This window comes from Pararge aegeria, chromosome 10 (assembly GCF_905163445.1).
Source record: "Pararge aegeria chromosome 10, ilParAegt1.1, whole genome shotgun sequence".
Classification (NCBI taxonomy): domain Eukaryota; kingdom Metazoa; phylum Arthropoda; class Insecta; order Lepidoptera; family Nymphalidae; genus Pararge; species Pararge aegeria.
Window position 1 is genome coordinate 14,603,296 of NC_053189.1, and position 25,120 is coordinate 14,628,415.

Genomic DNA, 25,120 nt, shown 5'->3' on the forward strand with positions numbered 1-25,120 from the left:
AGAATAATCGATGTCATTATTGTAGGGGTTAATTACTCTTTGAAAAAGAAATCTAAACACTTATTCACAAGAGGCTGTTTTATTTTGAAAAACTAGCTCACCAACCCGCACTGGAGCAGCTTGGTGGCGAAATGATCCTTAACACTATCTCTCCTTCAGCGCCCAGCAATGGGACGTTAATAGACGTGATGATATTATTGTGTTGTGATGTTTATTTATGTGGAGACACTTTTAATGTGATAAATATCATGGATGATGATTGTATTAGACTCGGATTCAGTATTTATTTTATATCTAAATACACCACTCAGAAAATTTTGGCCTTTTCTCGAAGCTGGCAGATTGCCATGACGGTGGGAGAAAAGTGCTTAAGCTCATAAATTCTACGCTGCTAAAATGGCACTAAAACTTTTATCAGAAAATGCAGAAGTCATTTGTGGGATGGAGTATATATGTGCTTTTATAATATGATTCCAAAGGTAACTTTGGACCAATGCATAAGTTTGAACACTGCGCTAAAACTTATTTAATAAACCGTGGTAACCGTTCTGAGCGACAAGGCTGCTTGGAAGCAGGTTCTGCTCTTATCTCTTACAATGTAGAAAATGTTAGATTGTAAACTGTAAAAATATGTTGAAAAAGAATCTGCAGTTTCTTGCTGGCTCTTTTTGGTGGAATCTGCCTTTCGAACCGGTGGTTGAGTCCGTTAAGTCAGTCAAACAGACTGACTTAACGTTTCTAAAGGACTTATAAACTGGAATAAATGAATTTTGTATCTTCAGTTGTCTAAACAACTAAACCGCCCAAGTTAAATGGACCTCACGTCACTCGTTTTAGTGTCATAAATTCTGTACTACTGATTATTTGCCAAACGTAGAATAGAACTTTAAACACAATGTATGTAAGATTATTGATCTTATGTTTCGATATTCCAAAAGACTTCTCGATTGCGAGCGAGCCAATCTTGTTATGGTATAGGAGCGGTAGAGTGTACAGGAAGTACTAGTACTGTGAATCCATTATTAGCCATTATTATATGAATTCCCAACTTCAAAAATAAGCTTGCTTGCTTTTTGGCAGGTGAATGAAAAATGTGCACGTAAGCTGTTTTTAGATATCATACAAAGAAATAAATGATAACCAAATTCTATCGTAGGATTTTTATAATGAAAGAATTAAAAATTATAGATTGGCTGTAAAAGAGTAATTTATTTATAATTCACAATTAAGACAACATGAACCAAACACATTTTGAAGATTTTACAAACAAAAATATATATTGATATACTTTACAACAGTAGTATATCTTGTGACCGGACCCAATTTTTTTATTAGATACTTCAAATTTATTTATAATTAACTATTTTTCAGGCACACTATGGCAGTATGCGCTAAATATTGCGCCCGAAATAGCACTTGGTTTGATGAATTCGTGTGTTTAATATTAAATAATACAATTAACTTGCTAACATTATTCTAAATCGACTAAATATTTAGGTATAGACATATTCTAAAATAAAAAATAAAAAAATAAAAATAGATTTCCTGTGGTGGCATTGAAATGTTTCATATGAAAATTCATGTTATATGAGACCTCAATCAACAATATTAATTAAAAATAAAAAAATATTATTCACAAAAGGATTATATAAACGAGAGCACCTGTTCCAGTATTCAAGCCGTTTATTTGCTATGACATTCAAACCGTAATTAACTTTTGATAGATTCTTTAACAAACTTGCCTGTATAATTAATTATATGAAGGCTTCTTACGAAGATAATATTTTTTGCGATTTCAATATCATAGAGTCATGGGCCCAGTTCATATTATAAGACTATTTAGGAATAAGGCCGGAAATCTTTTATAACACACTACTCGGCACCATGAATTTTTCTAGACCAGAATACACTGGAAAACCGACACTACTTGTCGCGTTTTTAGTGTTTCTGGACATAGGACACTATGATTTAATCCGGCTCATCATACGTCAAGTTACGTGAGCGCCGGGTGAGTTATAAGTGTGCCAGAGTATTAATTTACATCGCATGCTCTCGGCCGATCGTTTATATGCAACCCCACTTATATTTATTACAATTTAACAAACCCATAGAAAAATTTACACCAATCAGAACACGGTTGCAAGCCCCAGCCTAAACTGTGACAGCTTTGTATGCTTCTTCTGAAGTGATAGTTTAATAATATGAAAACAAAATGAGATTTGCTAGGACGAAGCTGCATGGATACACCAGTACAGTACACACCACGAAAGTAGAAAGAGCCGATTTTACTATTTGATTTTCAGCGAAATTTAATGTTTTGCCCACAGAATTGTAGCAAATAGTGAATATATTAGCTAAGCAATATGTCAATAAAATGTCTCTGTCATCATTGACAATTTGGTTCAACATACAGACTAAAGATCAATAAGGGAAGTGAATACCGCAGGCCTTAAAAATATACAACCAGTTTTTAACAACTTTCGTGACGCGCAAGTAGAGAAGTCACAATAGAGGCTGGGGCCGCCATCGAGGCAGTGTCAGCATTTAGCGACCGCAATCACGTCACGGACACAACACACCGCACTAAGTATTGAGACTAATGAGTTCTATTTCATAAGCAGTCTCTGAACAGTTTTGTTTAACTTTAAACACTTGTTACTCGCAATTTTTCACTTTACACTCGAGTCAGTAACAGTAAACCAACTGTTATATTATAAAACAACTGTTTTGGAGCACGTTGGTCGCTCGTGCGTTAATTGGAGTTACCACCGTCGTCAGCCTCTAGGAAGCTGAATTTATTTGATGCTACAAAGTTCTGTAAAGGAAAAATTTATTGTTTAGAGACTTTTTACGAAGCAAGTTACTTTTAAGTTGTTACTATGTATGCTGTATACTGCAATAGGATGCTACCGCGCAAGCCAACGTTACACCTATTGAGGCAAGGTAAGGAGGGGTCTACGGCGTTACGGTGCTTCGTTCATGTTTGATACGTCTGCTCTTCTAGAACTATTTTATTATATAGCCATTGTGACGTCGCGAAGTCCATGTAGATGCCTATGCATCGACATTTATACATTAAAGTATCTTCAATTTGATAGTGTTTGTACACTGGCAGGAGAATTTGGCATTTTACATGGACGCCTTTTTTTTTTTGTGAATTTTGTTTTTATGTCAGTACTTGTACCTTAAATAAACTATTTTGCTATTTAATTCTTATGGTTATTATAATAGATACGAACATGAATAATTAAGACAAGGAAAGATATGGGTAGATAAACGAAAGTAAAATGGAGTGTCCTGTACCTATTTATAATAAAGAAACCAATACCAATACATTCTGAATCCCAACTAAAATATAGATGCAAAGAATAATATCTGTTCGACGTAGGTAGGTTTAAAGTCGTCCTTCGACTGTTGGATTCTTCTGATATACGTTTTTTTAGTGTTGATGGGTCCATTTTTAATTCTAATGAATCTACCTACATACCCTAACCTACGCATGAAAAGTTAATTTGGTTACATGTTTAACAAAATATCTTGCTTTAAGTTCACTCGAAATTACCCTGCTTCTATGTACGAAAAGACATTTTCTGATACTTCTTGATAAATTATACTTATATACTATCTCTGTTGTAACTACACGATACTTCTTCTTCTTCTATGTACGAAAATGTCTTTTCGTACATAGAAGAGGAAGTATCATTTAAGAAGAAGCATTTCGGAGAAGTCCTTTGTAGTCAATTGCAGGCTGCTGTGAGCAGTGACATCCTTATATGTCAAATCAACTTTGCATTTAAATAAACTTCTTATGGCCAGTAACCTTAATATACATAATTAGGACCAGCCTTTGGGGGTGATACCTGTAGGGTACAAAAAATCCTGCTGATCCTAGGATTAACTTTTTAGGAAACAAGTGCTGTAAAATATCTAAGCCTTCACTTGATACATACATAATGTACAAAGTATCAAATTATAGTTTCTTCTATTAGGGCGCTACAGAAAAAGCGGTCCAAAAGACATTATAAACTATTATGAGGTATGAGTACATGAGTGATTTCACAAACATACCGGTTTCTCTTGTTCTTTCAACTTGGGCATTGGTCTATCGTCCGCGTCGTGTCGGTCGCGACTGCGACTGTGGCGACCGTTGCGCTGCGATTCGTCTTCTATTTTTTCCGGCGACGCACCGCGCGTATAGTTATCCCGTGACGAATCCCGTTTAACGTCGTCGCGTCTGTCGACGTCCCTGCCTCGCCTATCGTCGTCTCGGTCGCGTCGGTCATCGTCCCTATCGCGTTTGTCGTCGTCTCTAATGTCGCGTTTGTCGTCGTCTCTAATGTCGCGTTTGTCGTCGTCCCTACTATCGCGTCTACCATCCTTATAATCATCCCTATCCCTGTCGTCGCGTTTGTCCCTGTCATCACGCCTGTCCCTTTCATCCCTCTCGCGTCGGTCTCTATCCTCCCTATCGTGCCTGTCTCTATCATCCCTATCGCGTCGGTCTCTATCGTCCCTGTCGCGTCTGTCTCTATCGTCCCTGTCGCGTCGGTCTCGATCGTCCCTATCGCGCCGGTCTCTATCGTCCCTGTCGCGTCGGCTGTCGTCTCTTTCGCGTCGATCCCTGTCGTCACGGGAATAATCGCGTCGGTCACTGTCTTTAGAGTAGTCGCGCTTGTCGTCGTCGCGCCTATCTCTGTTGTAACTGCGAGAGTCTCTGCCGCGATCGCGATCATCTGTAAATGTAACATTAATTTGAGTTTTTTTTTATGCATTATTACTAGCTGTGAAAAGTTATACTTTATAAATAAAAACGGGATAGATATTTTAACTTTTGTTAGTTTATTATTTGAAGAGAACCAAATTAACGTTTAGGATTATTTAACAACATGTCGTTTAATAAGCCTTATTTATGTAGAATATTTTAGATTTAATTAATGTTATTAAATCCTCATACTTAAACTTCTAGGAATCTGAATAATAATTCATACTATGCATTATTTAATTTATATGAATTAAAATAATAATAGTTACTAACCGCGTCTTGCTGGCCCTCGACGGTCCCCAGAATGATCATTCTGTAAAATAAATAAAAATGTTTGTAAGTTTGAGTAATAATGTGTAATTATTATTATTCCACAAGGGCCTTCTACATTTTTGCATGGTAATAGTAAAGGTAGGATAACACACATTAAGGACCAAATATAGTCTTAATAATGTTCCAAATTGTTTTTTAAATATTATGAAAAAATAATGTTTTACCCTACGACCCCAGCGTTCTTTATCCTCTGTAGCTTTGCGGGCTTCTTCTTCTTGTTTCCTTAATCTCTCCTCTATTTCTCTTTCCCTAAAATTGATAATATAAATAAATGAAATAGGTTATAATAAAACTGTTTATGAAATTTGAAAGTCAACAAGTATTATATGCTATTTGCCAAGACTAAACTCAGGGCAGTTTTTGATGTGACTTTACAGGCATGTCTTAGTAAGAGAAATATAAGTTGCAATACTACTTCCAAATGTATTCAGGGAAAAATGTATATAATTTGAAAGTAGTCATCTATTTTAGAGACATTAAAACCTGGAAAGTAGATTTCTGGAAGATTGTAGACATCTTAGGGGTTTGAAAGGAGATGAAATAGGGTATGAAAATTTGGAAGTATTTGAGCACTTACTTAGCAGCAGTATCAACAGGTTTGGCCGCTCCAAATACTTTTTCAGCTGGAACAGGCTTGGCTAAGGGTTTCTCCGGAACTTTATCATCCAAAGGAGCTCCATCCGCTGGCTTTGTGGGTGTTTCTAACTCCCGTGGAACTGTCCTTGGAAGGAGATTCAACTTGGGACGCTCACGAGGCTTGCTATCTAGATGTTTTATTAGTTTGTATGTATTAGTAAATGAGAACTTAAATAAGAAATGCATTAGTTGTACTAAAAATTACGAAACGACCTATCCAACAGATTACCCAGATTTATTTGTGAGTCACCAAGGGCGTCAAAATAGAGGGCGCTTTAAGTGTCGTATGCCTTTTTTTAATACACTGTTTCTTTTAACTTTTTTAGTCTTGAATATATATTCTTCTTCTTTTCTTCTTCATTTCTTTTAGAAATAAAGGCTTTTTTAATATTTTTCAGCTAGATCAACTTGGGAGTTCTTACTTTATTTGTGTTGAATTCGTAAGTATTTTCAAGACATTTCGCTTCAAAAACCGACCTACAAATATTCTATCGCCAGTGTTGCTTATAAAACATTGACCAGAAACAACTTAGAGATATTTAAATATAAGATGTGGGTATAAAGCGACCAAATCGCGCATTTAGGCATGACACGGTGTCTAGTTGACCTTTGCTTTTCTGTTGCGCGTTGAAGCGTGCAATACACCTCTGGAACAATCTCGATATTATAACGAGACTTTTCTTAGGCGCGCAATGCAATACAGTGTAGTAAAGATCAGAAAATAATAATACTACCATCATTATTTGCAGAAATGCGTACAAGCCAAGAGTATGGGGTCAAAGTAATTTTGACAGCCACCAATATTAGATATTCTGAGCTGTAAGATAGTTCTTCAGTCGCGTATGTAAAGTTTGTAGCTAGCTTTAGCTAGGTCAAAAAATACTAAAATATATTCAGTACCAACCCACTAATAATAAATATAACAGTATCAAAAGTCTATTAGGATAATATAGCTTTTTTTTGGTTATATTTCAAATTCAATTTTTTTTTATTCATGTATGCTTATCACAGGCATTTATGAAGCCTTCGTACATATATGTTTACATAATTGTAAGGGGATGGTGATAACTTCGTCCGCCAACTTAAACCTAAAAGCTACAAAGGTTCCAAACACATTTTGGTATAAAAATAGCCCACAACAAACTTAGCAGGATAATTTGTTTTGTTATCACTATCTCACAGTAAATTAATATTAAGCTACAGCATTAGAGCAATTCAGACCCAAGCTTTATTAACGTTTAAGTAATCCTTAGGTTTAAAATAGGATTTTGCTGTAAGCTTAAGTTTTATATAAACTTTGAACTTATTGAGCGACATCAAAAAGATTTTATTCGTTAATTTGTTATAAAATAATATATGAATCAATTAGCAATTTTATATAGCCTATGAAACTGCACAAGCTTATTTTTGCTTCTAATATTCCCATTGTTAGTCAGTTTAGGTATGTATGAGTATAGTATAATAATTATGTTTATTAGACCATCTTTCAATCACCATCCATCAATGAACTGTCTATTTAACTGTTAAAGTTTTTCAATCATATTGGGTATTTACTTCATTTTTGATAAATACTTTGAAAGAAACGAGCTTAACCTAAGCTTCTTTTATGCCCAGAAATCATTCTTTACCTCTAGACCAGCATGCTGGACTACATTCTAAACCCTTTTCATAATGGGAGTTGACCTGTGCCATACAGTTGGCCGGTAATAGGTTGATATGATAATGACAGACTAATTCACCGTGGAGCACAGATAGTTAAAAATAAAAGAAAAGTTGCAGAAAAGAATTCCAATACATTATTTTTAAATATTTCAAGTATTTATAATGTAGAGTTTATTTGTTATTAAATTATTATCATTTACCTTCTCTGGGTGGGTCACGTTCCCTGTCACCAAAACCTCTGCCGCCGAAGCCTCTGCTGTCTCGCTCACGATTACTATAAAATGTTTTTAGTTTTCTTAGTTATATTTTTATGCTAACACTAATGCCCGTTTTCACAAACGAAGAACAAGGCAATGCCTAGATAAGTAAAGCCTAATCTAAGGCCCTCATCATCCGTTCACCAATAGTTATATGAGTTGTTGAAACGTTATTTTTCCATAGACATCGAATTTATTATTGACATTCGATTTAGGCGATGCCTAGGTTTAGTGAAAACGGGCATAAGAAGCAATGAAAATATTGTTGACTTAAGTGCTTGGTGCTACTAAATGAGGTTGAAAGAATTATATTAATATAGTCCATAGCCTTTCAAGAGAAAAAAAAAGGTGTTATTGCCGTGTAATTGTTACCTCTAAAGAAAATGTGTAATTTAATTTATGATGCATTCGACGACTCTTAAAAGTGCATAAAAAATTGTCAATTTTTTTTTTAATGTAAATTTCAACGTTACATATTGAAATCGAATCGTATGAACGGGTGATTGATTACGTGACTCGCGATAGGCGAACAAATATACACGAGACGAGATTCGTAATCAATCAGCCGGTCCGTCATATTACAATCTTAATAAGAAGAGACACATTATCTGTGCACCTAACGTAAAGAATACGCACCCAAACCCACCACCTTCTCTATCAGCTGCGCGAAAACCGTCGCGACCACCATAGCCGCGCTCTCGCCCACTGTAAACAACAATTTCATCTATACAAACATTATCATCAACACAACAGCCAAGTGCGGATTGCTAGAGTTCACATGCCTTTGTGAACTTTACGGGGAACTCTCACTCTATTTTCATTGATTTTAGACAATAATCAAAGATAGCCTAGAAAAAGAAGTTACAGGCAACATAGAAGGTAAGACCCAGGCTGGTCATCAACAAGATAAAAGGAAGTTTTAAAAGATGTGGGTATAAAGCGACCGAATCACGCATAATGGCATGCCACGGTGTCTAGTTGACCCTTGCTTTCTGTTGCGCGTTGAAGCGTACATACACCTCGGGAACAAGCTCGATATTATAACGAGACTGTTGTTAGGCGCGCATTGCAATCATCATATCAATCTATTACCGGCCCACTACAGGGCACGGGTCTCCAACATTGAGAAGGGGTTAAGGCCATCTTACACTGTATCACAAGTCTCTAGGCCTATTTTAATAAAGGTCTTGTTTGATTTTGACTTTAATATACATGAAAACCAGCTTTCCATATTTTTCTCAGCAACTACTTTAATTTTATATCCAGCCCAATAGGGATGCATAAAAAATAATTGGACCGCATATATGAAAGTTCGTTATATTGGATTGAAAATGTCAACTCAATTTATCTGTATGCACAATTTAAAATTCAATTGCAAAATTTCATCCACACAGACTAAATTCATGGCAAGTTAAATATAAGCTTGTGAAAATATCTTACCCGTCACGTTCGCGGTCTCTGCCGTAAGAGTCCCGTCCACCGTAGGGTGCACGAGCTGGCTCGGCTGGTCGTTCCGCGTCGCGCCAGCCTCCAGGACGGTTGTCCGCACTCGCTGTCAAACAATCAAATTCTTGATAGGAAACTATAGATAAAGCTTGTAGCATTAAGGTCGACTATGTATGTTATAGCAGGCAACTTTAAGATTTTAAAAGACACGACAGAAATCGTGACAAAATAGCAAAACAACAACCTTTTGCAGGCCTCAGTATAAAGGGTCCTACATAACATCTATACACTTATTCGATGCTATTGGCATGCACCACAAGATCAAAGGCGTCGGACTCTTGTATCGCTTCTATATACTGTGCTACCAGTTGAATTTTCGTGTAAATAAACGTGAAAATTGACTTATGGCACATTCGCACTGTGTGTTTATCCGCACCAGCAAGAAGCATTTATTTGCATTGAATATTTGTTATATGGCGGGCAATCAACTCAGTCAATACTCGCACGAAATCTATAAAATTTTACTAAACAAAAAAAGGTAACTTTTTCACTCACAAAACCGCTATAGCTAACATTTTATTTGCGGGCATTGCAAAAAAAATTAGATTTAGTTCTTATTTGCTTGTTATCAACCCGATGGCTAGCCGCACGGGTAACTGGCTAAACAGTTTATGTAATGTGTGCTTACATAAATGTTACATTTTCCTGACCATGGGGCTTTCATATACAATGATAAGATTAACATAAACGACACGTTTACATGAAAACTTTATTCTAATAAGCGTATACAATTCTTAACAAGGTGCTATGACAACAAGATTTAGTGGTAACAAAACCCATCGATCTTTTTTTGAGTCACTCAGAAATGAGACTAAACTAGAGCAAGCCTAGTCTGAATTGAGTTACGACATAAACGCCGCGTCACAGATCAAACTAAAACCGCTGGACACAGGGTAGTTCCAATGATAATTAGGTTTACATCTCATCCATAGAAGAATGTTATTTGAACTCTTTAACTAAGCTATATATAATGCTATTCTTCAATACGACAGAAATACAAATTTTAAAGAAGAAATTCCAACAGTTTACCATTGTCAAAATATATCCTTTCTTTAGTCGGTAGTCAGAAATATCTTTTATTAGTGTGCGGTTTCATCATAAAAGAAACCTGCTGACAAAATTCCAAGTTAACCCCAGCTGTTTTGGCTGTGTCGATATACCAGTCAGTCAGGACTTTGAATTTTATATATTTAGTTAGATTTTTGTCACATATAAAATTATACATATATCTAACACAAGAGGTCTCTGGCGTAATTAAAGATATTTCTATATTGTGGAATCAACTGCAGAATACGGTCATAGTTATGAATTTCTGTACATTTTTTCTATGGAGTCCTTGACTAACCATAAAGTCATAGTTTCTGGTGCCCTGCCATTGTTTTAAACAACGCCTCCGGCTAGGAGGAATGGCTACTATATTTCACCGTGCCCTTTACTCAGACCTTCCCGAGATGGATAGAGTAACTGAGTATTAATTTATAAAATCAATACGCTGTACTCTGTATGTGCATCCCAAGTGTGACATTGCAGCTTGCTCCATAGTCTAATCACTTACAATCATCACTGTGACAACTTTAATTGTTCTTATTATTTCTTATATCTTAAAAAAAATATTTAGTATCTTTATCCTTTAATTGTGTGCAATAAAGTATTTATCATCTATCTAAATTCCAAAATCCTCTGCCGGATCTCGAATCTGGCGCCTCCCACTAAAAACCACAGCGCTGTCTGCTGTCAAACAAGTTGTTGTAATACTCACAGTCTCGCTCACGCTCGCGTTCTCTGTCTCGGTTGCGTTCGCGAGGTGCATCGCGTTCATTCACGGGCACTGCGCGCGGGCCCGATCGCCAGTCGCCCATCGTACGCTCCGGATCATATTCTCTGATCGAGAAAATGCATACTAATATTATTATGAAAATTAAGCCTAATGCGCTATACTAGGCAAAAAGCAGGAGATACAGAATAGATAAGATAATTTCTTCAATCTTTATAGTCGATACAAAAAACAAACAGATCTACGGCAATGTACTGTCTGCCCACGTTTCGCTCCAACAACGGAGAATCCTCAGGAGATGTTGACTTTACAATGAATAATTATTCTTAACAATTATTCATTTGGATATGTTTGACCTATGTTCAGCTCAAACATGTCATATAAATTGCTTGAATGCTTACAGGATTCTTTGCATGTGTAACGACTACTAAGTTTACAAGATAGAAAAGATTGTAAACTGTTATATGATGTTGAAAAAGAGCAATCTGCTGAGTTTCTTGCCGGCTCTTCTAGGTACATCTGCCTTCCGAACCAGTGGTAGTGACTACAAACAGACTGACTGGATGTTATAAAGTGCTTATTAAACTAGGCCTACTTGAAATACAAGAATTTTGAATTAACAACCAAAAAGTCTAACAAACCTGTCGCGATCATTCCTGCCACCTCTGCCCATACGACGATCATTGTCTTGAGTGGAAACCTCTATTCTGATTCTTCTTCCACCTACTAGCTGGACAAAAAAAAAAAGGTTTTTTGGTTACTTTGATTAGAAAACTGAAATGAACTTTGAAGTTTGAACTATAATCATTTCTTTAAATAGAATATTAGTAATTCTTAATAACTTTCATCTTTAAAATAACCTTACATAACATGAAAAATTATAACTGACATGTGATATGTATTACTAATAGTTGACTGCTACTGCTACACTGTTTTGTTGTCCCATCAAGAATTCCATCTTCTATAATATCTTCAGATTGTAATCCTACGCGCGTTAAAGGCATTATAACTGCTTGGTGAGAACTTTGTTTTCAAAAATTGTTCAACGTGGTCAACATATTTTTCACATTTCAGTAATCTGACTGGCCTTATCTGACAGCTAGGATGAACCAATGGTTTAGTTTTTCTTTGTTTGAATGAAGGTGAATTTTTTTTTTTTTACAACACGTAGAATAGTGAAATTCAGTTTTTCAGCTTAAGCTTAAATATTTTTTCATCATCAGTATTTCAAGTCCCGACAGCCATTTTCTGTAACTATACAGCCACATAATCATAAGTTGTAAGTTAAGGCGCAAAAGATGTTTATTAAACTTACCAAGTCAGGCATGTTCATAGCATTGACAAGACTCTCTCTGTCTTCAAAGTCTACATCTCCAAAGCCCTTAAGACGGCCACCTTCCTTTGGCAGTCTCAAGTTATTGATCTGTAAACAAACAAATGCCTTTTGAGCATACAAATTCATAGCCACAAGTATTTAAACACAATTGTCCAGATGACAAGTATATAGCTTATGTGATTAAAAAATATGAAAATGTTTGGATTTTACATTAATAATTTACTGGAATAAAACCCCACTTATTTGTATGAAATAGTTAATTGTAACTATATCCTGCTAGGTGGAGTTTTATATGTGCCTAAATATGGGAGTCAGTCCTTATCCTAATAGGCAAGTGTTTACATGCTGTTATGAATAACTAATAAAAAAAAATCATTGTGAAGTGATGGTGATATTTATATTAAGTCCTAAATTTAATTCTACAGAATACTACAATTCTCAACCAGATTTTTTAATCAAATTGTATATTTACAGCCCCAAAATAAATCATTGGCAGTCCTGGTATGGGGCATAAGAATATCAAAATAAAATACATGGTATATCTTATTAAGTTTGTCTATTGACACAAATGTTAAACACAAGGCCAAAAAATATGTAACTACAAACATTTCAATTTCATATTATTATGGTCAATGATTTAATTTAGCAAGGCACAAGTTTATTGGTTTGGAAAATAGCTTCACTGTATCTGTAAGATGGGGTGGTAAGGCCCCTACACCCATTCATTGCACTGTTGGGAAGCTGATTTGACTCACTATAATCTTAACATACATAAATTACACATATTTGTCCCGTATCTAAAAAATCTGCCCCATGGTACTTCATCGTCTACATTTCTGACTACTATCTACTGGGTGCTTATAAAAGATTAGTAATGGGTCATGTGACGAGGACTGAAACCAGTTAGGGGAGAATTTTTTTATACCAGATTACATTCACAAACAGGGATAAAATTTTCCGGTCCATGTGGAAACATAAGTTTAGCAACATTTTATATTAAACAATAACACGCAAATGCTCACAAACAAGAGGATAAAACTGTGGGGGAAGATAAACCCTTGCCTGTGGAGAAAATTTCTCCTGCCAAAAACCATGCTGCAGTCACATTTTCAAGAGGACGGGTAACAAACTTACCTTGAGTCCCGCAAAGAGTTCCATGATCGCACTCTCTTCAACATCGTAAGGCAGGTTGGAGATGTGGGCGATAAATGGCGGGCGGCGCGGTATGGACTCATCGTCGACGGCCATGCCACCGCGGGCAGCGCGAGAGGCCGATGGCAGCACCACGGGCGCGCGGTGCCGCGTCGACGACGAGTAGCTTTCTGACAAGGATGTTACCAATAGCTATGAGTCCATAAGTCCCATGCTTAACAATTTATGTTTTTTTTAATTAATAAACTAATATATTGCAAAAACAGCTGAACGGGTTTGGGTGTAACTTAACAAAGAGACAAAATGATTGTCCAAAATAGTACATAGGCAATTTTTTCAGCCCAGAAACCTGAACTGTACCTTTTAGACAGATTTCTTTCACAGAACGAGACATTAACATGATTTTTGCATAGTCGTAGTTTAGGGGTCACATAATAACATAGCCATAAACATCAAATTTTCCATGAACAAAGTAAAACAAGTTTACTAGTTAGTAATATGTAAATGAATTTTTGCCTGTTTTTACCTATTATTTGTAAACCATTGAACTGATCTTGAGTATTGGCAATTAGATTGCCAAATGATATTAGGGTTTGAAACATATCTTGGTCTGAGAAGAAGCCTATAACAAACTAAGCTCGGAATTACATTCTAGGCATAGGCTATACCAAAATAGTATTGTAAAATTGCTGTTACTATTACAGAATAATATAAGGCATAAAAATTTCTACAAATATCTTTGTCATTAAAAAATTTCATGGATTGAAACTAAAGCACTTTTTTAATTTTATCATTTATATAGTATAGTGACATAAAATTGCTATTGGCTATGCAAATTTGCAATGACAACAACTGTTTGTATTTTAGACTAAAAACTATAATTTGTCCCCATGACGTCATGTCATTTTATGTAATAGATATACTGCACTTTGCAGTAAGCAAAGTTATTATGTTTTATTACTGTGGAATTGTATATAACTGGTAAATAACTATTTATTATCTCAAAAAAATATTAGAATGGAAAAGTAGGTTGTATTTAGCCTATCAAAAAGTAACAAATCAAAGAATTCATAGTGTGTTTTGTACAAAAGGTGGTTAAGAACACTAGAATGTACTATAATCCTTAACATAATATACAACTAAAGCAATTGTTTGTTATAACTGCTTTAAACTAAAGTCCAACTGATAAAATATAGTATTAAGCATTGGAATTTTTACTGGACAATTAATTTTTTATTCTGGATATAATAAGAAAACCTAATCAGTAAGTATATTTTAAAAACACATGGCATCAACTATAATCATGTTTAACTGTTTACATATTTCAATAACTGTACTGTTGTTTGCGAATGTATATTATAAAGATCATGAAATTGTTGTTTATTAGCCTTTTATCTGCAACAAAATATTGAAGAAAGCATAATATAATTACATCCAACAATTCCTTGACATCCATAATGCTATATAAATGCTTAGCTGATAATGAGCATCACATGGCATATTCTAACCAGCCCCCTAAGCTACATAACACATTTATTTATAACACTAATCAGCTGATTGCAATAAAAGTAACAATTTGAAAGATACTATTTTTGTAGACTTTCTTTGTTTTTTATTGTAAGACAAAAGACAAATTGATACCCTCAGTTAGTACAGGGAGCAAGCCAATGAAAGACTAGTCTGAATTGAGTTATGACCATAGCCATCTCGTAGATTGTGCTAAAATTGCTGGTCACAAGGGTTTCCAACAACACTGTGACTACGCCTCCACCTTAACCAACTTGTCAGGCTTCCTCAGCTCGGCACAGCATCGTAATTTCTGGTTCCCTCGCCTTCCTTATAGAGGAAGCATCCTGCTAGGATGTATTAAAAACACAAAGACCTTTCCTCAGACCTTCCCGGGGTGAAGGGAGTGACAAGCACCCAGCATGTACGCCCCATGTACGAGATTAACATTGGCTTGCCATTACCCTTTATTTCATCATTGGGCATGTCGGTAGGTACCATAGACTATTAACACATTTACTTTAAAAGTTAGATGAAAACTCACGTTCTTCATCTACAGACTCTGCCCAATTGGTTGAAGTAGGGATTGTTGTCGACTCCGCGATGAAGTTTGTGGCGTCTGCTTTTATCCATTTTGTTTTCTTGGATTTCTTGCCTGTAAGGGTACATGGTCATTAAATAAATATCAGCGATGCTGTAGAGAGTCGATACGTGTGCATTAAGGGTAAAATGCGATGACGCATAGCAAGTGATCGACCTACTCTCCGAGTTTGGAAAGTGGTTATTCGTGGACGGCCAGATATACGTTTTTTTACAAACACCTGGTTATTTGGCCAATATTCACAAAATATGCGTGTGGTGCCTCTAAATTTAACAAATTCTGGAGTACTTAAAAAGTTGAAAATTAAAAGTTAGGAAATGTGGCCACGCGGTAAATCCAAACGTCTGCAGAGGTGAATTTGATGACACGTTAGCATTACCTAATTAAAATCAATACTTGACAAAACTACGTGTAAAACTTACAGGACTATTAACAACATAATAAAAGCAGAATAAATGCAAAAATACAAGGGGAAATAGTAAATTTCGAGAGTTTTTCAAATGACAAAATTAATAAAACTAACCTGTAGCGGCCATATTACAAGGCTGAGGCCAGTGTTGCTACTGACATAAACTTATTTAAAATTTTCAGCATACCATATCATAAAATTAAAATATCTACCAAATGCTACCAAACTATGACATTTTATTTTATTTTTATAGACAAAAGATTTGAGAGTTTCAGGGATATTCATATATGATTTTGTTTGGTACACGATGAACTAGAATTTGCAACTCCTACCGTAAAAACACTTTATCTTGTTTATTAAGAGTTTCATTAAAAAAATCAATTATTTTTGATCCCTCAAAACGATCAAAATCAAAAAACTTCGATTTGCATCTCGCATTGTTCAAGAAGCTTTTTATCCAATATAAACCTTTGTAGTGTTGTTGTATCCTCTTTCTATTAAAGTTATCTTAAAAAAATTAGTAATAAAGCTGAAGTTTTATTGGTAGAATAGGCAGCGAAAGTTTGTAAGGGAAACTTCGGTATTAAAAATTTCTATTGAGCACACTTTTATGAATATTTTTATAGTTTAATCTCTCTCATTTAGAATGTATTAAAGCCCATCAACATGTGTTTGAGTGACAGGTATAAACTCGCCTTGAAGAGGCAGGCGCGCATTTGAATTTGAATTTAAGCGTCTGGTATCACCCTAAAGTGTAGTTCTCTTTCTCTTTCTATTTATGTTACTATTTTGTTTATATCATGCTTAAATGCAGCCTTGTTTCCAGTTATACTTTCTAGTCTCAGCCGAAATAAATATCGAAAGGCCTTCTATAAAGTTTCACTTCTTGGCTATTACTTGGCGCTATAAACTTGGATTGTAAAGGTAGCACAAGCTTAGGATAGCTTTGGCCGGTGGTTGAGAGGTCCTTCGAAGCGAAATTGACAAGACCGCAGAACAATAGATATATAGGCAGATCAATCGTGCGATGAGTGCGGGGTAGCATAGTTTGTATTCCATAAATACTGTGACCCTTAATGACCATAATAGTAAGGGAACTATTTTCTTGTTGACAAGATAATATTAATGTTCATGAGTGATGAGCCGTTTTTGTAGGCATACACCCAGTTGTCGTGTTTTGAACAACATTTACCACCAGATCAAAGTTGAACTACTGGATCTCTTCTATAAACTGTGGTGATCATTTGGTGCCAAAGAAGATACTAACAATCTTTGGCTAACTTTTAAAGTAAATATATTTTCTTTGGCATCTAACTTACTTGAATGCTCTTTGGCGGCTAAAATATTTTGCCTGAGACATTTCAGTATGGAGGGTAGAGGTAAGCAGAGTCATCTGTGTATATGAAAAGTGTCGTCAAAATGTATTAAAGGATGGCGCCACATTTGCATCAGGGTAACTCTTAAAAGAAGCGCCAAATATAAATACCGTACTATTTACTGTTTACGAAATAAAATCACTCTAAACGCACGTTTGGTTATAATAAATCTGTAAGGTTAATATAACCTTACTTCCTTGTTTATTTTTCAAGCCTACTCTAACAATATTTATATTTGGCGCTTCTTTTAAGAGTTACCTTGATGCAAATGTGGCGCCATCCTAATTTAATACATTTTGACGACACTTTTTCATATACACAGATGATCCTCCTTACCTCTACCTTCCATACCGTAGACTAAGTAATTCAGTCTACGAATATTATAAAATCGCAAAGCACCACTACTAGATGTCGCTAACAGGATTTTAGATAATGTTTGTGACACAGCATATAAACAGAAGAACTTCTGTTCATGTCTGTTTATGATCAAATTAGAATTTGAATAATAAGAATTAAGATGTTGGATAAAAATTAAAAACCACGATTCGGTCACACTAATTTTAATAATTTATTTAATAAGTATTAGTACCTACTTATTAAATAAATTATTAAAATTAGTGTGACCGAATCGTGGTTTTTAATTTTAAACCGAATCGTGGTTTTTAAGTAGAGAGTGTAGATAACATGATATAATATATATTTGAATTTAAAACTTCTGACTTTCAATATAGTTTAAGTACGTTGTTCAACTAGTCAAGCCATTTCATTTGATACCCATATTGAGGGATAGGTACGTAAAAAAAAGTAATTCGCTATTTTGTGGTGGCGGCCATCTTGGATTTGAAATATGTCTTAAATAATATTATCCTTAATCCTCTGAATAATAGTATCCTTCGTGTATTATAGTATTCTCCTAGTAAAGCCTATTCATTTGATACTCAAATTGAGGGAGTTGTGAAACAATATGTAGTCCACCAACATTGTAGCGGCAGTAATTTTGGACTTATTTTCATAAAACAGTAAGAACTAACATACACTATTCAACTTAAAAAAAAAAAAAAATTGAATTCGGTTCCTCCGTTCGGTAAATACGATGCCACAGCAGTTGTGTGACACACACACAGACGCGTCAAACACATACCTATCAGCCCGTCGTACTAATAATCAATCTAGAGATTTTCATCCAAAATCTCTCGATTGATTTCTAAGATCGATTAACCTTAGCTGAAACTGAACCTGTATCTCAAAAGGAATAAGTATAAACGTAAAAACTTAGGGAGCAAATTGAAAAAAGCAATAAAAAATTAAGACTAAAGTATTACGTGAGTCAAAGTATTAATTTAAAAATATTTTCCAATTATTTACACTCATAGTCAAATTTATGAATGAATATGATCGGAAGTTTATAGATGCTAACCAATGTTTTGCAATGCACATTTATGATCTACCCCTGTTAATTAATAAATTGTTCATAATCGTACAATCTGCCTATAATTGCAAACGGCAATTTAATGCATTAATGCTCTATTAACATTTTTTCATCATAGCATTCAATAGCGGTGTTCCACAGGGTTTAATTTTCCACTTTATGTCTTTAAAACTAACTAAGTTTTTTTCCTTCTAAGTAATGAACAGAAGTTAATTACCTACTACTGAAAGAAATTAATATATCGTTAATGATGAAAATTATATTTAATCATCTGGATCAGTCGTAGGTTTCTGTTATTTTTACAAAATAATAAATATAAAGTAAGTAAAAAATTTGCTAAAATATATGTATATAAAACTTTATTATATCCTAGATACTTATGAGGAATTTATGAGACCATACATATGAATGTGCGAGATGAATTTTCAATTGGATCAACAGAAGCGTAACTCGATCCGGCCGCTCCGCAGACTGGTTCGATCTCTTTCACGTAATAAATAGGATAAATTGAGAGGAGGATAAGTACTAAAAAACTTGTTCCGTATTCTGGAGTAGCCTGTCTGAATCCTTGTAGCCGCGGGTGACTGGGCCAGACGCGGACAGTGGACACGATCTTCGTAGTTCATTTATTGCGATAGATGGCTCATGGCATTCACGTCGTGCGCCGTTGCTGAACGGACGTCTCGCGTTCGCCACGAACTTTGGTCGGGTCTGTTTTTTGTTCCGAACGTTTTATTTAGTTTCCGGCCTGGAAAAAGCTTCGTTTTTTCAGTACGTTCAAATAATTGAATTCGTGAAATAGTTTCGTTGGTGACGTAAAGCCTGTCCTGTGGTGCAGTGATAACGGGGAGTGATGTGATTTGTGTTGTGTTTACGTTGCGATGTGCGTTATAGTGTAGGAGGCTCTATATCATGGGGTATGCGTCGAACGGTGCGGGGCGCGCGGCCCACGAGGCGTTACTGGCACGACAGGATGCGGAACTGCGTCTCATGGAGACTATGAAGCGAAGCCTCCAGGCAAAAATGAAAAGCGATAGAGAATATGCGCTGGCGCTGTCCGCTGCAGCGGTGCAAGGACAAAAGATGGACAAATGCGAGGAATTGCACGGTACTGAACACGAAAGTTCAACTCTATTCTTGTTTGTTTTTATTGCTCACTTAGGACAATTTGTTTTAGTTTATTAAAAAATGTAACGAGATTAATTTCAAACTAAGTATTCAAGTGTAACAAATACTTAATTAAGTGAGTTAAATGTGAAAATAATTACTTTGCAATGTCACCGTGTGGATATAATTATAGAAAATTCAATAAAACAACATTTAATTGCAGAATCTGATGATTTCTTACAAAAAAAACTTTCACTCTTTATTTAATTAGACATTAAGTATTACTTAGGTATATAAGATGGCTAGGTATTGATGAAGAGTTTTAAACAATTAAAATTATGACATTGAATCGGTTATTATTACCAGTAAACAAAAAAGCATAAAATACTACCCTCATAAATCTGTCGCGACTCGCGTAGCCGTTATGTTAAAAATTGCTAACTATAGAACAAAGAGATCGAGATTTACTGTAACTTCTTATTTATTAAAACTAGTATTTGCTTCTGTTAGCAATGAAGTTCAGTTGAATATAAATAATTTAAGTAATACGTACTGACGCATTAATTTCCATACAAAACTTGTTTTGTTAATTTAATGTTGAACTACGTATTACCTACACTGCATATAAGTTATTTTGTCGAATGTTATTTAAATAAGTAGGTAAGTAGAAGCCTAATTAAAGTAATTCCGATTCGGTTTTACCCAAAAGTATACTTAACCAAAAGGGAAAAAAGGAAACGTTTAATGCTGGTATGTACTACGTAGTTATAGTTTGTTATCAATAAAAATATAGGTGCAGAACCGAACAATAACAAACAGTTACAATGTCGTTCCCATGTACTTTATATATTTCAGTAGGTACCTAGGTACGTATTTCATTGTACCTAGTTTGATACCATCTCATCGACAACTTCTGAGGCAGACAATTAAAAAAAATAACGTATTATTTTTGCTCTGTGAAGAAGTACATAGATTAATTTGGGGGTATTGCAGTTCTAAGTTCCAAATGAATAATATTAACTGAAATTAAGATGTTACTTGTCGTACAGGATCAGTGATAGCCTCAGCATGGAGGACGATGACCGAAGAATGGGAGAACACAAGCCGTCTGATCAAGGCAAACGCTGAAGCCTTAGACTCAAGGGCACTCGACCGTCTGATCACACTTATGACTGAACGACGGAAGTCACGCAAGGTCTATCAGGAAGATCACACAAAGATATCTTCGCAGTTCACACAGGTAAGTTTTTAGAATCTATAACAGCCCGTGAAATCTCGTGACGTAATAATATTCAAATCCCGTTTAGGTGGAACTGTTAATGGATGAAAATTGTTATCTTTACATTAATTTACAGGATCATTTAATTTAACGGTATTTTTGTCTACACTATGATTAAGATAAGCAAAGAAAAAAAAGCGTGTGTGTACTTATGTACAAGCGTTAGAAGTTATAATTCATTGGCGTAACAAGATAAAAAACTTTTAAATAATTTTATCTTTCGCCTTATTCTACAAAAAACAACACTAACAATAGAAAAAGGTATTTAATATATTGAAAGGTTTATAATAACGCATAATCTAAATAACGTTTATTTAAATATCACATAAAAATATTTCTAATTTTTTAAAGAAATGGATATAATAAACATAATTAAATTTGGAATACTAATAGACTAATTATCGGACGACCAAATTTCACTCAACATTACAATTTGAGATTTTTGTACAATTGAATCAATTAAATCACCTGAATGGGCCCGCAGATTTTGACACTTGAATGTGTACACTGTTAAACCTTATAGCTAACTTCAGGGTGTCGGTGTGCGCGCGCATCGTTAAAATTTCCCTAACGCGCCAAAAGAAGTATAACTTCAAAAATTGTAATTAATTTTTAACCAAATTATTACGGATTCATAATATAATTGAGTAATGCGTAATGTATCGATAGCTGAATGTGAAAACAAATTGGACAGTTTGTAACCAACATCTTCATTCTTTATATTGTAACATATTTTCAAACATTACTATAACATGTAACATGTATTATACATAACTAAGTACTCTACAACCCTTAGAGACGGGAAGGCTTTAACAAGTTTGAAAGCCTAATGATTGATGTAAATTTTGAAGCAAAAAAATTACCTAGCTCTTTTGTCCCTTGTCACTCGGAACAGGCAATTAAGTACCCGCTTAACGTATTTGTTAATGTAAACCTATGAATTGAAAGTATTAAGACAAAAGCCAAGGTTTTGTTCCGCTCCTTCCAGTGGCTCTCTGTGACTCACATTTCGTATGTCCACTTTTTGAGGGGTCAATAACGCTTCGTTTACTAGTGCGCGTTCGCCACCACCAAGAATTTTAAATGTAAGAATATAGTGGCCATTACTACTTTAGACTGCAATGGCGCTTGGTCCTGCAAGCTATGCCATTTTAACTTCGCAACTATTCGCAACTATTTTATTAAGAGTGTTCCTTCTAAGGACCTCTTTATTTCGGAATGAATAACGTGGATGTATTTTTAACATAGCTCTGTCCACTAGCCATTTAAACCGTTACCTGAAGTTCCTTCTCTTTTCGAATGCTCTCCTGATTTTACAAAATATTACTGTTATTCTTGCTGCTAGTGTTAAGTATTGGTGCTGTAGTCGTAAATTGAGAGTAAATAAATCATACACTAACATGCTGACACTAGTTCAATAAAAAATAAATAAACAATAATTGTATTACTTCAAAACTAAATAGGTTTTATATCCTTAGTCATTCTTCACTACCATTCCTGATAATCCCTATCAGTACCTATTTAATTAGCGTGTTTGGCATCATAATTATTCATATCGTACCCGTAGTAGGTTTATCAGGCCGCATTATCAGCGTGTCCAATCACGTTCCGCTGTCGATAACGGCGCTGGCTGCTGACTCATTAGTCTATTCAGCATTTTCCCCTATGTTATGCGTACCGAATCTCCTGCTGCATCACGTTCCATTTTAAATTTTTAAAACGCATCGTTGGGCTTCGTATAGCTAAAAAAGTAAAATGCTCTCCTATCTTGTAGTTCTCTGGTATCTGTGGAAGAAGTCAATCATCGTCGTGTTATTAATAATTCGTCAATGTTGTTATGCCATTATCACCTTTATCATTATATATGAAAGAGGGTAAAATTCCATGCTGCTCCAGTGCAGGTTGGTAGGCTTTAACAATTATTATCGGATGTGTGTTAATAAATATATATATATGGGACTGCTCAACTTAACGTCTACTTTGAACTGACGGAATACCTTCCTAAAGTGAAAATGCGTTTTGGAAATCTGACTCCTAGATAAATTTTTTTAATTCCATGTATTCTTTTTATTTGCTTAATTGCAAGCGATGTGTGTGTTATTTATTTTAATGTTTTAACCTACAATTGGAGGAAATTTAAAAATTAAACGATACATAGTTGTTATTCCATGGACACCTATGTTCTGCTTCCTCGTTTCTAATACGCACCGCAAATACCTGAAACTACCGGTTGCCGTCTAATGTACTACTATTCAATCAAGAGTGGACAGGGTTCTGTCTTCTAAGCACGCATCTTCCACCTTAGGCTTCATCACCAAGAGCTAGTTTATTTATTATGAAGAAACTTCCGAAAATCTGAACCGATTTGGATGTTTCCCTTTGAAAGGAATTACAGAATCTGTACTTGTAGAAGCCTATATGTTATGCTGTTATTGGTTAACGTGGATTCATCCCAATCGTTTGGATAAAAGCAGGCGTTACTTTCCGGGATTTCATAATGTACAATGAACATTGCTTTATTTATTACAATCCCCAAAAACCAGGCAAATCTACACGGTGCAATTTATAATTTCTTTAATCTTTATACAAAAAAGGCAACACCGGAGGTAGGTCTGTACAATTGCTAATTCTGGGTTGTGTGGTGTATAATAATTGAAGAAATTATACATTGCACCCTGTACAGGGGGGGTAGTCTCCGAAAATCGTATAAGTTCAATTCGTTTCATTTGTATATCGATCATTTTTATTTAAATTTAATGCTTTAAATGATGAAAGTAAATAACTATTTCGATGAATATAGTGACTTGCGTCAAAATTTGCATTTATATTATTATAACGTTACCAGATATTTTAAGGGCTTCACTGAATGTACAACACAATGCAAATTTGCCCAACACGAACTATGCCCAATACATTAACGCATCATGGACAAACTTACACAATTACGCCCTATTTGGCTGGTTTTCGCGGATTATAGCAAATTGAGTTTAGTACCCATTATTAATCCTTTGTTAATATAACACGGATATGCGTTTAATGGTTCTCTAAATTGTTCTAATTTCCCCACTTCGTACGCGGTTATGTTACATATATTTCCCAATCGTTGGTAGGTAAATGTTTTAATTCATGTATCGTCACGACTAAACTTGTTAGTAGAACCATTAAAGTGTTTTCCGTTATTGACCGGTTTAGCACGTTTCCTAGTTCAGTCGTCGGTTTCCTATCGTCGATCTACTCTTATTACTGAGTACTAGTAATTAGGTCTTAGAATGGTGCAAGAAAGAACTGTGTCAGGGTTAGTTTGCGACTTAGCTTTTCCAATCTTGTTGATGTCGGATTCTGCAAATAACTAACAGTATATTGCCGCCTTAAGATGCTAATGCAACGGGTATTAGCATCTTAACTAACATCTTTCACTAACGACAAACAGTGGCGTGCACTTCATACATGCACAAAAGCACTGCCTACCCCAAAATTTTTGATTAACTCATAAATGCGAAGGGTTTTTTCATTTTATGCCATCTACCTTCTTTATGTATACCCAGGTCGAAAACCCTGTGCACGTCACTGACGACAAACAAGGTAAGGAACACCTAATCTTAGAAGATTTCTAGGCCTACATTTACCTTTCACCAATTGATTTACAATACAACAAAATCATATAAGTAGTGTTTGTGTTATCACATATTTCATTTGTCGTATGGATTTAAGGTTATTAAAAAAAACAGATTTTTTTTTTTTCTGAAAGTCCCCTAAACTTTACGATCCGGTGAATCGGTGTCACACAGGAGTTCATGAAACGTTTAATTTCTCTAACCCACGATCACCTAAATCACGATTAGACATTCAATTATTCGATTCCTAGATTTAGATTCCTAGGGTCTCCTCCCACAATACGAAGGGTTTTAGGCCGTAGTCCACCACGCTGGCCCAGTGCGGATTGGTGGACTTAATACACCTTTAAGCATATTATGGAAACTCTCAGGAATGCAAGT

The 25,120-nt window shown here is 35.2% G+C and overlaps 2 protein-coding genes across 6 annotated transcripts in view; one reads left to right on the top strand and one right to left on the bottom strand.

Moving 5' to 3' along the window:
• Nucleotides 1-1,189: 1,189 nt before the first annotated feature.
• Nucleotides 1,190-16,093, bottom strand: LOC120626794 (eukaryotic translation initiation factor 4B). The gene is made up of 14 exons (XM_039894542.1): nt 16,049-16,093; nt 15,469-15,579; nt 13,401-13,588; nt 12,246-12,353; nt 11,572-11,660; nt 10,916-11,037; nt 9,091-9,202; nt 8,287-8,355; nt 7,594-7,667; nt 5,673-5,859; nt 5,260-5,344; nt 5,036-5,075; nt 4,069-4,733; nt 1,190-2,815 (listed from the first exon to the last, which is right to left on the bottom strand). Exons 1-14 carry the CDS (start codon nt 16,059-16,061, stop codon nt 2,753-2,755), a joined length of 1,926 nt encoding a protein of 641 aa, XP_039750476.1. The 5' UTR covers nt 16,062-16,093; the 3' UTR covers nt 1,190-2,752.
• Nucleotides 16,094-18,082: 1,989 nt separating this feature from the next.
• The window catches only part of LOC120626793 (tyrosine-protein kinase Fer), a 75,481-nt gene continuing 68,443 nt past the window's right edge, over nt 18,083-25,120 (top strand). The window contains exons 1-2 of one of the 5 annotated variants that reach the window (XM_039894540.1): nt 18,083-18,100; nt 20,896-21,086. In XM_039894540.1, the coding sequence (XP_039750474.1) occupies nt 20,925-21,086 (162 nt within the window). In that variant the 5' untranslated portion in view covers nt 18,083-18,100; nt 20,896-20,924. Of the gene's footprint in view, nt 18,101-19,276; nt 19,848-20,303; nt 20,507-20,578; nt 20,597-20,895; nt 21,087-25,120 lie in introns of those variants that run through there. The other 4 variants (XM_039894536.1, XM_039894537.1, XM_039894538.1 and 1 more) reach the window with 4 other exon arrangements.